Source organism: Sparus aurata, chromosome 2 (genome assembly GCF_900880675.1).
Source record: "Sparus aurata chromosome 2, fSpaAur1.1, whole genome shotgun sequence".
Taxonomy (NCBI): Eukaryota; Metazoa; Chordata; class Actinopteri; order Spariformes; family Sparidae; genus Sparus; species Sparus aurata.
Window position 1 is genome coordinate 7037253 of NC_044188.1, and position 17294 is coordinate 7054546.

At 39.6% G+C, this 17294-nt stretch overlaps 1 protein-coding gene across 3 annotated transcripts in view; it reads left to right on the forward strand.

Annotated features, from left to right (window-relative positions):
- cadm2b (cell adhesion molecule 2b) overlaps positions 1–17294 on the forward strand; it is a 141093-nt gene that overhangs the window by 120346 nt on the left and 3453 nt on the right. For 2 of the 3 annotated variants that reach the window (XM_030406616.1, XM_030406599.1), the window contains 6 exons: positions 3518–3670; positions 4423–4560; positions 11080–11238; positions 11541–11631; positions 11810–11988; positions 16696–16722. In XM_030406616.1, coding sequence (XP_030262476.1) covers positions 3518–3670; positions 4423–4560; positions 11080–11238; positions 11541–11631; positions 11810–11988; positions 16696–16722 — 747 coding nt within the window. The remainder of the gene's footprint in view (positions 1–3517; positions 3671–4422; positions 4561–11079; positions 11239–11540; positions 11632–11809; positions 11989–16695; positions 16723–17294) is intronic. The other variant, XM_030406609.1, reaches the window with a different exon arrangement.

A 17294-nucleotide genomic window follows, 5' to 3' on the forward strand; every position in this document is an offset into this window, starting at 1 on the left:
TTTGCATTAAAGGGCCAAAGCAACAGTATGCCTTGCCCTGAGGGGGAACCGGGATGTCAGTTTTACTGATTTGAGACAGCCTTGGTAAGGCCTCCATCACAGGAGATGTACTGCGCATTAAGCTGCCATGCTGCAAGGCTGTAGCATACACAAGGTCAGGGTGCAGATTTATGCTTCCTCCTAAGCAGAATGAACAGCGCAGGAGCTATCTAGGGTTTGGGGGAAATGAACCTTTTCATCACATTGATTTCCTAAAGCACCTGGAAAAAAGCTTTGTCAGCCGCTGGCATTTGGGTCTGATTGTGACGGATCTGCACACAATCTGGGCCTCTAGCCTGGATTGGATTCTAGTAGTATGGTTTCCTGGCCATATGCTGTTTGAGTAATAGATAACACTTGTCTTTGGGTTATTCAAACCTTTGTACATCTCATTTTATCAGTATGTCATTGATTCACTTACTGCGTAGTGCCAGTGGTTGTCCAACAAAAACGCATCAGTCAAGTCCATCTTTTGTTTAACTATAAGTTGTTTCTCAGCCACTGCTTGGGCTCAAACTCTCTGAATCAGTACTGCAGCTGCTGGCATTTAGATTTAGTTCTGTTTTGATGGTAATGTGATATTATTCAGTAGATACAAAAAAATGAGGTTTAGCCTTCTCCGTACTTTAAATGTCACTTGAAATAATCAGAAGTCTGTACTATATTTGGTCACTGTTCTGGCATTAAAAGAGATAATTTCCATCTTTGGTATAAGAGGCAATGTTCAAATGCATTTTAAAGTTCATTATTTCAGAGAACAGCAGTTGATGTCCACTTCAGTTCATATTAGCTTCAATGGACTGCAGAGACAAAGAAACTTCTAGAAGCACTGCGCAGCACGACCCAAATGCTAAATGGACTTGCATTTTTTAAAGCACCAGCTAATAAAAGTGCTTTACAACATATGCAAAATGTACCTGTTCAGTCACACACTGATGGCAGAGGCTTCCATGCAAGGTGCTGACCGGCTCATCAGCTCATGATACAGCACTTCCAAACGGCCCAACAATATTTCTCTGTTGTCTAACTATATGTTCAGTGTGTTTCAGATGGTCATAATTTCTGGTGTTCAATGGCTAAATATGGAACTTTGAAGCGAGATGGCAATGGTGCTTGCTCCAGCCACATTCTGGCAAAATGATGACTGACCATGTAGATGTAATGCGGAGAAGTGAACTTGAGAAGATTATATGGGTATTTTGATTATTCCTCTGTTTCTTAGAATTATTTTCCACATTCAATCTGTTATAATGGACATAAATTCAAGCTGATCACGAATGCAGGAGCAAACAACAATTTTCTTTTTATTACGCCTACAGACTTTGGGTGGAATATCACTTTAACCAAAAGATGTCTGTTTGCTTTAACAGATCCTCTTAGAAAGGAGCCAGAGCATTTATGAGCATCTCAGAGGTGTCTGTGCTTTCAGGAACATGGGGTTAAGAAGAAGAGAATCCAGTCTGTTTTCTCCCTGTCTTTCCTCTGTGCGTTTCAGAGATAGAAGGATATGGGCCAGGGGAAGTACAGTATGTCATCTTGTCCAAAGCTTTGATCCTCTCAGCCTGTACTTCCATAGCTTTTGAGTTCCTGTACAGTCTTTGCTTAGACCCCATCACCTCGCCAATGCATCAATCCACCAAAGGGTTTGCTGTTTTCTGCCAGAGCCTCTGGGCATTTTCAAGCTCTGTAGTGAGGATGCTTAACTACAAAGAACATCAGGCAGCTTTGTTTCAGGATGCAGTTTGCCACAGTAAGACTATCAAATGTTTGTATTAAGCCCCGTAGCACATAATAAGCTGGCTCTCTGATGGCACAGCTTGTTATTAAAATTTAATTCTGGCTTGAAGATTGTTTTATTTATGCTACTCTTTATTCTTGGTTAACAAAGAGTCTCTAATAAGAAACTTCTAAGAGCCATCAGTATCTTTACAGCCAATCTTTATATTTCTCTTTTTAGTCTGTGTGTGATTATAAGATAATGATCATCAAACGACGAGATGTAATTGAAGCTGGAGAACACGGTTGTTGATAATGACCTACATCAGTGAAAATCTAATAATCACTTCAGCCAATCTAATTTAACTGTGTATCACATGTCTGCTGTGTATGCGTATCGCTAAAATCAAACAAATGGGAACGGAGCAGGTGATTAATGATTTCCAAAGAGACATCTTCTTTATCTGGCACCATGTTACATTGGCTACGTTGATTAAATCCTAATCAACACCTACTTCTGCTGCATTTTGCCAGATTTGCCCCTGTGTAGTGCAATCCAATAGAGTTCAAATTACCTCGGATGAAAGAGTGTCCGGGGAGAGAGCTGGCCAGGCCCAAAGGGAGCGAGGATTAAGAATGTGTAATGTATTCAATGAAGAGCATTTTCCCTCCTGCCCTCTGTGGTTGGTCGTTTGTAGGAGCAGGTGAATCTGAATTTGAAATTGTATAAGAGATGACAGGTGCGAGATGACCTTTTTCAGCTCAGTTGCGTGGTTTTCTTTACGAGGGTGCATTCACGTCTAAAGGAGCAGCAGTGAAGGTTTCTGGTATCTCAAGAAAACAATGAAAGGTTTTATTTCCAGCTGTGTTTTCAAGAATACTTATTGTAATGTTTATTGGGTTGAACTTTTGAATAACAACCATGAATAAATGATACATTTATAGTTAATTAAACATTAGTTAATCATTTATTTTCACTATATAAATGCATAATAAACCATTTATTGAGCAATTGTTTACTGTAAGGTTGCAAATGATTTAAAATTTAAAATACTGGTTAACAGGTAAATAAATACTATGTAGTTCATCTATAAAGATTATTTGGATGTCCGTTATAATAAAGTCTGTTCCAATGGTATGCATAACATCTTTAATGTCTTGGTTTTTCAAAAACAAAGAAGAATAAAACTAAAAATATTTGCTTAAAATAACACATTTCAACCTTAGTGAAACAATAAAACGACGTGACAAAACCACTGACAGTTAATAAACACTATATTAAATTACGATTCTGTTCATTTTTCTTTTTTTCTTGGCTAAGTGGTTCTGTATTAGGCCAGGCTAAGGTTTTTGTATCAATGTACAAATAGAGAAATGTCACAGAGAGCCAGTTGCTAAAAGTATTAAAGTGAGTGTAAATCAATACCTGGAATGTAAGTGATTACCCAAATAGATATTGTAATCTAGAGCTATAAGCTTTCTCTGCTGCCACGCTTCAGTGCATCCCGCTGATGCATTCTGTATTCTCACTGACTGTGAATCAGTCTGTCAGCCTAGAATGCAAATGCAAAGAAAAGGTTTCAAGCCATTGGCCGCAGTATTTGTTTGCAGCATTTGACAACTATTTGAAATACCTGGTAGTGCAGTGCATTAGCCTTTGTTCTGCTAAAGGTCATCTGAATTACAAATGACACTTCTACAAGTTAATTGCAATCACTGAATTCAGCATTTCTTTGTGTGCGTGTCGTCCTGTGTTACACAGCTCTGAGGGACCACAGAATCGAGCTGGTGCGAGCCTCGTGGCAGGAGCTCACCATCAGAATCAGTGACGTCAGCCTGTCAGACGAGGGCCAGTACACCTGCTCGCTCTTCACCATGCCTGTCAAGACCACCAAGGCCTTTCTCACTGTTCTGGGTGAGCATGTTTTGGATAATTCTCTGCCTTTGGCTAATTCTTCATGTTCTGACAGCATGAATACCAGCGCATTTTAAATTGAATCCCTCTGTTCACTCTTCACCACGCACTTGTTGCTCTGTAGGAAAATAAGATTTCTGCTTTACAGTTTATAGTCTTGTCTACAAGAATAAAGGATGACAGTTCGGTTTGCATGCACGCACTGATTCTATATTGAATTCTCTGCAGGCCACAGAAAACTCAACCTTTTCACATGTATATGCCAGACAGGTGTGTTAGAGAATATGCTGAAATATAGAAAAGTAAAAGTCAACACCCACGCACTGTTCATGCTTACAATGCATGTATTTAGTCTTATGTTTTGTAAGATGACCTTTTGTCATCTAAAAGCCAGACAAGAAGAAAGTACACGGTGTTATCTTGTTCGGAGATTTCAGGAAATGTATTTTTAACTTCACATATTAAGTTTCACATGTCTTTTTAATCCTCATCTCATTTAGAATTCTTATTGTTTTGTTCTTGGTTGTTTTCCATTGTTGCGTTATACTCAATTTTTGCTTCTCATTACTTTTTGCTTCACCTTAAAAACAGAAACCTTTTAAAAGATTCTCAGTAAATCAGTCATCAATCATTTTCTATTGTCAGAGGAATAAAGCCTAAATGCAGACCACCCACTGCGTTATTACCCAGCTCATCATATGCTGTGTATGTATTCAGTATGCTATTTATATGTATATTTCCATGCACCACAGGAGTGCCAGGGCGACCAGAGATCACAGGATTCACCAAGCCTGCAATGGAGGGGGACGTAATCACACTGACGTGCACAACAACGGGCAGCAAACCAGCTGCCAACATCCGGTGGTTCCGAAATGACAAGGAAGTCCAAGGTAAGCATGTGGTGTGGATTTCACAGAGCATTGTATCCTCTGTTACCACTTATACCCTCTTGGAGACATCATTACTGTCAAGTCATTCAGCATCCCTTTGTGCTCATATTCATGCATTGTTCCACTGGCCGGGGGGTTTAGCAGTGCCATGATTTGCCTGGCTCATAGCCAGCATTGCTGCTGTCGTTGGAACCTGTCCAAATGCTGCTGGACTGTGGCGTAGCTGTCCACATTTCACTACCTGACCAAGGTGAAGACATATAGTCGTGCCTCTTATTGATTCTAATTATAAAATCAAGTGTACATCAACTAGGAGTTGTGTACAGCATTTTGTTTTCCCTGTTAGTGGCACTAAAGTAATAATGTACTGAGCTGGATGATTAATAGAAACACGAATCAATCACACAATACTAAAGGCGGTTATCAAAAATGAAAACGCCGATGTTTGAGTTTGCTCACAGGCTCTATTTTCAATTTACACTGATGTAGAACAGAGAAGCAGCGAAACCTCACCTTTTAATAGCTAGGCAACAGGCAAGTGTTTCCCAGTAATGTTTTCAATCAAGCAATTGATTTATTGCCAGATTACTTTCCTGTTGGTCAAACGTGGCATAGTGAAGGATCATTTTTTAGTGAAGACTATTCTTCCAAAACTGTGGTAGAGAGGAAGATTGTTAGTAGCTGTGTGCTTTATGTTTTGTGTTCACCCACAAAGACATTTTTAGGTGAACACAAAATGTGAATTTATCCCATGGTTTCAAATTCTCTGTAGAACATGTGAGGAGTTGATCCTCAGGTGGTGCTCGAGCACAGTCAAGCGAGCATACAAGGAATGCAAACTTAGAACGGCCACATAACTAGCATTACCCTGACTGAAAAAAAGCAACAGAGACAATGCATTAGGCAGCAGATGGTGCAGTGTAATGTGTGCTGATCACACTAAACCAGCAGAAGTTTTCTGTGGTTTCACACTGTGCGCCTTACAAGCTTTCACTTTCTTGTGTACCTCTTTCCAAACCGTCTGAAGCTCTGCACTTTGTATTGTTAGAGCTTTTATCACCATATTATTTCTGCTTAAAAAAGAAAAAAAAAACACAAAAATGTTAAAGAATAGGAATGGAATATTTTTCCTCAATTTGATGGCAGAGGTAAGCTGTGTGGAGCTCTTTAATGTAATGGAGCCTGCTGCAGAGACTCTGTGTGACAGTTGCTCTTTATTGAAGATTTGCACTAGAGAGCTTTTTCTTGGTGGTTCTGTCTGTGTCTGCCCAACATGGCATGATGATTGATGGGAGAGGGGCTGGGATGTGAAGTTTTCTTGTTGAAATGACGTGCACGTAGATTCCTGAAAGGCCAGTGGAGAGCTGGCACACAGCATCACAACCAGACTTGCTGTCCATCTCAAGAGGCACTGGGGATGATCTTTTATCAGGTTTAAGTCGTGATATACTTTAAAAAAATATTTATAGCTCAAAGCTTAATATTCTTAACATATGTGGGCATATGCACATAAAGTAAATGTCAAAAAGTAATTTGACATGGTTCAAGAGGTGCCACAGTTCACTCATAGCTCTGACTTTTTTGTGGCTAAAAATAAAAATGTAATGCCCTCATACCATTCCCAGCAGGCAGCACAGAAGTTAATAAAGGAAAATCAAACCAGAGATTGATTCCATACATTTGAATTTGATGTTGGAAATTACATTGATGTGTTGAGTGTGAATTGCATATTTCTAAAAAACATCATGAGCTCCAAGTCTGCCCCGACCTGGTGTCTTGTATACAAATGTTCTTTTATTAGTTTTACCTGCATACGGTGGGTTTTATTAAGCCGCTTGGGCAAACAGACCCGGTGTGATGCATCTCCAAGTCAAAGAGAGATAAAACACAAAGCAGAGACTGGAGGGCTCGACATAAAAACTTCATTTCCATGTCAAAGTGTCAAAGAGGAGGAATGTCAATCAGTGCTCCAGAACCAAGTCTTTTATAGGTTGCGCTTTAAAGCTTTCTTTAGCGAGTATGTGCTGGGAGCAGCATGTTTTGCCATTGGTTCTTCTGTGGTAGATCATTGCCGCCAGTGTCTGCTGTCAGTCAAATCTATCCCCACTGGGGGCCCAGCCTACAAAGCTCCAAGATGACAGCAGGTGTAATAGCAAAAACATGTCATATTTATTTCATGCTCTGATGATTTGTTTTTCAACAATTTATATTAGAAGCACACAGCATTACAAACCTCAAAATGCAACTGTCATCCAGTGTCAAATAATTTGTTTGCAGAGTATAGAGCCATACAAATTACTTGTGTCGCTGAATGACAGCTCGGCTTCAAATTGTAATCTATTGAGGAAAAAATCCACCCACTGTCACTCTCTTTGCATACATAAAGTGGCCTATATATTTTATTTCACAGTGACACAAAGGCACCATACAACACACAACAGCTCCATCATATTGACTCATTTTATATTCAGCGAGGCAAGATATCAAGACAAGATGAGGCAGTAGACGATGAATTATACACACACACACACACACACAATTTATTGTTTTTCTGTATGTATGTAATCAATAAATATGTGTGCTCCTTTATTAGTAATTGGCCTCACATCCTGTTCTGTAAAATCAAGCTGAGCAAAGATAAAATATCACAAACTTTCATTTTTATACTGATTGCTGACTTAAGTGTTCACGACATGTTGAACGTTTTGTAGCAACTTTTAATTGTCAAATGTGAAAAGCAGAAAAAGTAACTAAAACTTTCTCCAATCAGTGGAAAAATGTGTCAAGACAAGTTTGCTACCAAACAATAAAATCGGTCCACTTGATGACTAATCTAAGAGGTCTGATGATTGCAGTGTCTCCCACACACAGTAACTGCTATCGTGAAGAGTTGGGGCAGTGAGAAAATTAATATGAAAATCGCTCAATGTCACCAGACAACTTCTGGCCTTCATGTCACCGCACAGAAATGATAACTTGATGTCATCGTAACTTCGCTTTTAATCGCTGAAGCGTCTTCATTCCAGCTGAATATAACAAGCTCTCTCCACCATCTGGTGATATTTCAAAAATCATTGATGGATCAGTTTTAGTTTTTTGGTCTGGTTATTTATTTGATTATCCTCCATTTCTGAGAAGATTTAATTATTTTACCTCACTTCTTCAGTTTTGATATTACCCTCCACATTGAAGCCATAATCCAAAATTAGATCAAGAGTCTCATTAACACAGGAGAATAACATGACCATTCTATTCAGCACCTGCAGCCATCAGCAGCAGAATGTTATCTATGTGTTACTGCAGTTACTAAGGCATGTTTTAAACCATGACATTTATCAATTATGAGTCTAACATCTGCTGACATACCTTTTGAAACCACAATCAAATTTTCTATAGGTCCTCTGTTTACCCACTCTCTACGTTTAAAGATTGGGGGAATTTTCAGAGGAATATCTGAGCATTTTACAAATGAGCCACATTACATGAATATACCAGCATATGTTGTAGAACCTCAAAGTGCTTCCTCACATCTATTGCGTTAGATGGTTTTGAGCTATTTTTAGACAATGTACACTCGCTTTTCCCCAGCAAGTCCAACTTTAGTGCAAACTAATCTGTTTATCCCTTTAGGAGTTTGTTAAAAAAAACATCCATAAACTAATCAAGTTTAAAGGCTTGGAAGCTGGGGAGAACATTGTAGAAGGACATGGATTTATATGTGATGGTCAAAAGTAAGATCAACCTTTTGCAAAAATCGATGCATCAAAATCACTTGGATGATAAAGTCATTTAGAATGGAAAGACAAAAATGATAAAAAGTATTTCCTAAATCATTTTTCCTAAACAAGCGTGAATATATTCATGGCTCTTAACGTGCTCCTCTCAGTTCTTTCATAGAACAGATTCAGACATGTAAACAAAGACTGACCTCGGAAAATACAGTATCATAGACAGAAGTGCTAATGAGTGGATTAAACCAACACTGTGTGGACATATTTAAGCATTGTACTACCTAAGACCATAATGATGGTACTGGTAGAAAAATCATGTATGCTGTCTCATATTCACTGGCAGAATGTTTGTTAGGTTGTTCCTTAAGCCTATTTACCCTCCAACTACAAAATACTAAATGTGCAAGGTTCTTCATTAAGGATAAACCAGTTCCAAGGTCAAATTAAAGACCCTACCGATTGCTACATGAGGTATTTGTTTCTCGTGAATGTGAGTTTATATTTTAAGGGGCTTTTTAACAGCAAATTAATTCAGGAATTAGGTCACAGAATTAAATGAGATTTCACCAGTAATTACTGGTCAGCAGGCAGCAGGTTGCAAATTGTACTGAGCAGGTGCTTCAGGCATAAAAAGGAACATGTTTTGAAATAGTTTAAAAGTTTGAAAAAAAAAAAATGGATGTGCTATTAGGGATACGCCGCTGATGCTCTCATGAAATAATCAAAGGCTCAAATTGTTATGCTGTTATTTCTTCAAGGCTGAGGACAGCTTGAACCGATGAAAATGAAACAGTAATAATCTGAAGGGAACCCAAATTTTAAGACTTCCAAACTCTACCTGACCAAACCTACTCTTATTAAACTATAATAATAGGTCCACACGAAAATAAAATCGAATTCTACCGCTGAAGTTCTCGTTTGTTAAAAAAAGAGACGCCGACGTCCTGATGATCGGAGCGCCCCCAGTGGCCCGAACGTAGATCCGCTTGCCTCTTGGGGTTCTGGTTCAAAGCAAGTGCACCTGGGCGCATTCACATTGGTATGAAAGCTGCTCTGCGTGCTCTCTGGCGATGCTAGCAACCGCCTTGAAAACAGACTGACAGCTTCTCTGTGGCAGCTCTGATGCTGCAGGCGTCTTGATGAATGAGAGGAAAAGCTGGAGAGATTTGTGTTTGACACCACAAAGCTACAGTACCTGCTATCCACCCTCTGTACTTGAGGGCAAGATGCAAGGCTCTCAAAGGCCACTGACTTTTCTGTCTGCTCCAATGATATGTTATCAGGTCTCAGATTAATCTTATTTGTGATGCATTAATCAATACAAGTGTGTTGTCCATAGCCCACTATTAAGTTTCAGTTTTGGAGTTCCAAGTGAAAGAGTTTGGGCAGCCTTACTTTTGCCATTATTATGTCAAGTTTTAAAATTTCATTCAAAATTCATCAGTAATTTATATAAATCTGATCCAGAAAGAAGGGCATACTTTCAAATCAAGTCAAGTCTACAGAAAAAATAGTTACATTCATGTCAGTGCAGAGAAATTAGATTAGAGACTAAACAGTTGGTTCATCTCGCCTTCTTTTCTCATCTTATTCAACGCAACAAGATTATCACTTAAGTAATTGCAGTGTTAAAGATGAAGAAGAATTCTTATTGAATCTGTCAACCTCAAAGCAACAGAAACTGTACAGGTAGCAGCAGTAGTTGTAACACTCTTAGTAGTAGTCGAGGTTTCAGTGGAAAGTCCAATAAAAAATTAATCCCCTTCGCACATGACACAATCAAAGAGAATCAGCAGAGTGGAACAAATGGGACAGATCAGCCCAAAATGATGATGATATGGGTGATCGGGGTTTCATTGCAAGGGGCTGTTAGCATTTAATAGACCAAGGGTTTGAACAATTCGTTTGCTGTGTATGTGTGAGTATTTGTGAGTGAAGGAGTGGAGTGAATGCATACGCGTATGTATTGATCGGTTCAGGTTTTCACTGGATGGTAGAAAGTCCAGAGAGAGGAAGAAGTGGAGGGGTGAGGACATAGTGTGGGGAGGATCTAAGGGGGTGAGGAGGATAGCAGTTCCAGTTGAAAAGTCCTTCTGAGGCTGTCGTCTTTGTCTTTTTTGCCCTGTTTAGTTGCATTAGCCTTGTAAAGCCTCAGAAAAGTGACACTACCACATGAAGCGTTGACAGGAGAGCAGCAGCAAAAAACAAAGAAATGCTTCCAATTATAAGCTAAGATGCATCTCTAAATGAAGACAACATCACAAGGCAAGGAAACAACAAACGCAAATCAAGATCTGAAGCTGTGTAAAGGGTGAATGTCTGGGTATGAAACTAAGACAGAGGAGAAGGAATGAAAGTGAAGGTGTGACTATGGAAATCTACCCCGCGCTGCCGGGGGAGCGCGTGCCTGTTTGTGTTGACTGGGATGTTTGAGAGATGGTCCTTGAGGAGCAAACACACCCAACCAACCGAGTCAAGGCTCGCACTGCTCTCCCTTCACTATTCACTCTATTTTGACTTGACTTTCAAAGGCCAAGGATTCTCTCCCTCAAAGGAGAGGCAGTGAAAATAACAACAGCAGCAGCAGCAACAACAACAACAACAACAACACTGCAGTCTATGTCAGAAAAGAAACATCATCAAAATAAAATTTGATCTTTCTTGCTTTTTAGTAAACTCCAAAAAGATTTTTTTGCATGAAGGGCTTCAACAAAATCCCAAACTGTTCCCCAATAATATTATTAATTCACAAGTACATTGGATCCCTGTTCATTTTCTGTCTCTGCAGGCTCTACGAAGGTGAATGCCACAGGAAAATCCTTCACAGTGAGAAGTAGCCTCCAGTTCCAGGTGGACAGACAGGACGATGGTGTCGCCTACACTTGCAGTGTGGAGCACGTGTCTCTTACCAACCCCTACATGACAACTGAAGTCCTGGAGGTCCACTGTGAGTGCAATCATACACACCTTGTGCAAAGCTGGATTAGGTGTAAGATTAGCATTGAGAAGAAATACAAGGATTGAGATTACATTTATGTCTCCAGGTTTAGCTTTGCATTTGCTCAGGATTAGTGTAGGATTAGTTTGCAGGTAAGGGATTAGTACCAAAGCAGAACAGGGATATGGGCTAAAGCTAAGAGCTGCCCAATGGGTAAAGAACTAACTACTGTTGTACTTTGTCAGTGCTAGAGTTAAAGCCTGTAACACAGTGCTGTCAAAGTGTTGGAATCTCTGGTCTCTTCTTCACAGATGCTCCCCATCTGGAGATCACACATTCATTGATTATTCCACAAGAAGGACAATACCTAAAACTGGAGTGTGTTTCCATAGGCAACCCAATGTAAGTTGGCATTTAATCACAATTCAAATTTGGTGGCAGTTACTTGCATGAAATTGGTCTTGAAATGTGATTCATTCATTACAAAAATAGCTCTTCAGTTTATTCATCATTTCTTTATTTTCAGGAAATCATTAGCAGAAGGATAAAAAGAAAATATTGTTGTTATTTTCTTTCCCAGACCTGAACCGGTGCTGTGGTCCAAAGATGGAGGAGAGCTGCCAGACATCGAGCGTATGATTGTGGAGGGAAGGGAACTAACCATCACCACACTAAACAAAACAGACAATGGCACATACCGCTGCGAGGCCAGCAACCACCTGGGGACCAGCAGTGCTGAATATATACTGTTTGTATATGGTGGGTACTGCCATGGCTAGTCTTGTTGTTATGGATGATCAGTTTCACTGTTTCTTCCTATTCAAGGCTTTCCTGGAACTCAAAGATGGGTGGCCTTTTTCTGATTCTGATTAAAAACATACAAATCCAGCAGAGGGTTTGCCAGCCTGGCACTTTAACCCAAAAGAGAAATAAAACAGCACAATAACAGAGCAAATTTAGCTACTTTAAACATGAGAAATTTAAAATAGAAGATCAAGGTCAGCATCTCCTGGAACTACAGTTTTTCTGTCAGATAAGCTGTTGATAATAATGGCAAGTTTAACGAACATTTTCACAGATTGTGCACAGAAATGTTGACTTTTTTGAAGTTTCCATTGAAGCATATAAATTCATCACCGTATGCGTACATTCTTATCAGTTCAAGCATGTTAAAATAACCAGCTGATTGGTTTTTATATACAGCAGAGGAATGAATGGAAGCCAATGGGTGCCTGGAAAAGAAAAACAAATGCAATTCTTTAAAATGTTGTAACATGATAAATGGACAGGACTTATCCAACACTTTCCAGTACCTTACAGTTCGCTCACTCACACACTGATGGCAGCGGCCCATTGAGGTCGCACCAAACATGTAGGTAGAACAACAACTACCAACTCCTCCATTAATTGACGACCTGCTCTAACAGCTGCCCCATTTGAGTTTGCAAAATGAGGCAGCTGTGATGTGAAATGTATGTAATTTATAGTAAACAGGATAAAACCTTATGGTCCGTTAATATAAACCTAATGAATTACGTTGCATTTTCTGCCAGGTGGTATTGCAGGATGTAATTAATTGCAATAAAAAGGCTTCCAACAACTAACCACAAATATAAGGACAAGGATAATACGTTTATTTTCAACCAAATTTGTGTCATTTTGTGGTTCACGTATATGAAAGTTATGGATAATTCCATTTTCGGACCAGCACTGATAGTGTAAAAAAAAAAAAAGATCTGTAGTCTTGCAGGTCACCAGTTTGGAAACTATTTCCTCAAAAATTAAATTCCAAATCTTGCCTTGGCAATGTGCAGGATAACCCAGTTTACCTCACCGTACTGTACATAGCGCTGCACAGGTTTAGCTTTTGGACTCTTCCTATGAGGAAACAGGAAGAAAGTGTTAAGGATGCAGAATTTAGCTTCCGAGTACCGCCTGGAGGAGAGATAAGTTAATCCCGAGACAGTGGAGCGGCTGAGAGAATAAAGACAGCATGGTGCAGAAAACGGATCATTAAGGCCTCTGCAGCACATGTTTATAACGTTCATCAAATACAGCCAAGTAATAAAATACAAAAACAAGGACAGAATATTAAAATTCAACATGGATTTATTTGTTTCCATTTTTGCCAATTAAACAGTCCCACACAAGAGTGCAGTTTGTTTGGGAGCGACTTATCACAGCTCAGACGCTGGACTTATTCAAGCTCACAAGCAGTTAGTGGATGCACAGCAGCTTCTTTGTTCGATTTTAAAGGCAGAGGCTTTTTGGTGAGAGAAAAACCCTTCATTGGGAAAAGGAGGATGACACATTCATCCTTTTGTTTTTTGTTATCTCGGTCTCTTTTTTTCAGCATGCTCATTGAACAGGAGAGGCACCAGTGTTAAGGTAGTTCATACCATCCTGTCATATGTGGGAACCTATGATGGACCAAAGTTTCAATGCTCACATTTCAAAGTCAGAAAGAAATTTCTCTTTTTTTCAATTATTATTTATTCAAAAAGAAACATTTTTTTGGAGTTATACATGTGACAGGGAGCTGTTTTTCACTTTTTGCAGCTTAATAGAGGAACTGGCAAAGCTTATAACCCTCTCACACTTTATACAAAGTCCGTGGATACTAGGGAAGGATGAAAAACTGAGCCGAGCAGGTAAAAGATGTGTGAGACGGGTTCATTTCCACTGATGATGACAGTCATTCTTCAGAGCTACACCGTGTCTGGCTGAATACTTACCGGGTCTCTCCGGATCATCTCAGCCTCTAAGCCTAATTTGCTAATGACAGGAGAGCTGAGAAGCAATAAATGTCATCGCTCTGCCGCAATTTATCACCGTCTGCAATTACGCTCCTTAATACACTGTATTAAATAAAGCAAGGAAACAGTGTATATGATAATTACTCTGAGTGAGATGTTAGAGCGATGGTAACAGATAGTTTGGTTAAGTACAGTTGAGAAATGGCTGCTATTTGTGAAGCTGCAGCACCGCTCATTAACCTCTTACCCTCATATTTTCCTCCTTCATTAAACATTTTCACCTCAACAAGCATGACACCTGATGAGTTGTACATTCTCTGTGTGTGCCTATTTACCAACCAATCATCAATTGCTTGGAAATTTAATAGATGTAAGAAACATGAGTCGCTCATGCATGAGTCATCCTTTCCAAACGATATTGCTTTCAAATGAGACATTCACATATCCAAATATCTCAGATGCAGGTGCATTAGAAGGAATCACTTCACTCTTGAGAAAAGAAGATCCTGCACACTGCTCTCGCATTTATTCATAATACTAATGTTTGAGAAAGGTCCAGGGGGACTGAACTATAGTATTATCCATCAGTTGATGCTGAGTAAGAGCAGTGTGCAGAGCCGTCTTTCCTCTAGACCCAACGATATTGCCAGAAGAATTTAGCCCGTCAGAGCTTGAGTCATTAATTAATAATCTGTGCCTTCTCTTCATTATTATGCCAGTATTCAGAAAGGTAAACGACCAGAATTAACCCACTCCACCAGCCTCGCGCAGTAATTGATTTGTGCCGTTTGATTTTCCTGCAAGTTTTCTCATGTTGAGCCTGTTCCCTGCGGAGAGGTTTGTTTTTCTCCCCGTCGTTCCTGTTTTCATTTAGCGGACGTCATCACCTTAGTGCCTCCATCCTCAGTGTCCCTGCCTCCCTCTCTAGCTTCTGTTCTTCCAATCTGCTAATGCCGACATTCCCACGTCGGGCATAGGCAGTCACAGCTGCATTTGCAGGTACGCTTGTAACCCCTCCATGGCCCCGCCTCAACGCTCAATGCACTCACAATACTGACACTGAACACACAGTTGATGATTGATGAGCTAACAACAGTCTCTGAGCTAGAAAATAGCATTGTTTAACTGGATAAATTCCATGCTGTCTATTTTTTTTCTTTCCTCTCTGCTTCATTTTTTATACACAGCACTGTTAACTCACCAGCATTTTTATCACAGCTCCTGATTAGTTTTATTATTGGGAGCTGACAATATGCCGACGTCGTAGGAGTAACTTACCACATCAGGTGGATGCTGTTTGTAAACCCACTGCACAAATTTACATCTTTGCAGAAGCAGAAAATAGAAAACATGAGTGTTTATACTTCGGTTCTTAGGATGAATGGTTTCAACCATTACACCCAAACAATAAGAACACATGCAATTACATTTGAATAATGATGATCAAAATCACATGCTCCATGTGTTTGCTTCAGTTTGTCTCTCCTGATGGAATTACTGCTGTAGTGTTTGTGTACTACTTTGCCATATTGAGCCAGAAGAGCACTCTGCTGTAGAAAATGCTGAATGGTTGCCTTAACAGTCAAAATAGCTTTTGTGTAGCGATGGAGAAAACACAAATGTTACTTAGATCTGGGATGATCTTCATTTTGATAATCGGCCCATTAACCTCAAAGTTGGCCTGAGGAATTTTCCTGTATACAAACAAAGGTTATGTTTTGTTATGTTCAACAAAATGTATCCTTAGGTCTGGAGAACATGTTGAATGCCTCGCTCCCTGATGAAATATTTGCATAATCGTTTTGTTATAAATGGAGCATGTTTACGTTCATGTTTACTAGCTTGCAGTCTTTTTGACTGCCTTTCCGCAAAAGAGCTGGCAGGAATGTGTAGCGCCGCGACTGTATTCATGTGGGTCTTTGTGCACATGCATAATATAAAGAAAACAGGCATCCATGGACAGTATAAAATCACTGTGCCATAGCACTACAAGTGGTAAAAGCACATTTCCCAGGATACCCATAACCTATAAGGGCTTGGCTTCTGTTAGTAATCTCTTTATAAAAAACTGTGATTTTAATTTTCCAAGCAACTTTGCCATTCTGCCGTATTTTCATACTGCTTCCTATCTTTCATCATAGACTGCCCACTATTTGTTGAATACTAAGGTACAGGTGAATGATACCTGATTCTGAGATTGTTAAAAGTATTTTCCCTGGTTTTGATATATTTTTCTGTAATGCTTCCAGTTCCTCTAAGCTAACACCTTTAATCAATGGCAGTGGTGATGCTCAAAGCATTAAAATAATGTCAGTGACTTGTTTCTCCGACATACTAAAACTATATGCATTGCTATATGCCACTAAAGAAATACGTGAAAAAATTTATTTGTAGTTTTTGGCGTACTGACCCATTAAGGATGTTAGCCCCAAAAAGCCTTTGTCCCTCATCTTGTCCTAGTTGATGTATCTTGTGCTGCTCTCTCAGTGACCGTTTCCAGTGACTCCAGTTAAGCATGCATTTGGCTCTGACAGCAAGCTTCGCATTGCGTCACTTCTGCACGCTGTCAAAGTAAAAAAAACTCAGAGAAAAAAAACAGACCATGCTAATTTCTCATGTTTCCTTTGAACTTTGTGGTCACCTTTTTTATCACGGTGTTGTTCCCCTCGTCTCCCCCTACTGCTGTCACTGTCTGCAACCATGGCAACAGCCAAAGACTTTCCAGGGCCTACAACAGGTAAATATCCCACTAGACGATCATTGCAAGCCAGATTTACAGTGTGTGATGCTGGATCTGGATCTGGGTCAGGACACATCACGACCTCCACACAGCATGAGCCAAACCATCACCATGCATGGATGCTCACTCTGCTGACGCCAGCTGCTTTCTCTCCAGCCATGTCACAGGCTGCATAAGTTATCACACAATATGTCTCTGGTTTGGTTTGTCTTTGCACAGTGAAATGAGTGGCTCTATCTGAATGGAGCCGGGCTGGAGATTGTATCTGTGCTGGTGTGTAAATATTTGATTTATGGTCATCTGATTGCAGCAGAAACGGAGGGGGAAGTCTAAAATTTATTTGTGGGAACTCTGATCACATAGTTGTTGAGAAATGTTTCTGTTTACCATATTTTTCTAGGTTTTATGTTTATTATTTAATCTATGTGCAAATCATGAGGCTGCATCAGTTTAGTTTGATATAGTATTTACTTTTTTAGATAAATATACTGTTTATATTTTCAAGCGGTTTAAAATGCTTGGGTTTGTGTCGATGCAAAGCCTGGATGGAAACAGAATTGATGTCGCTG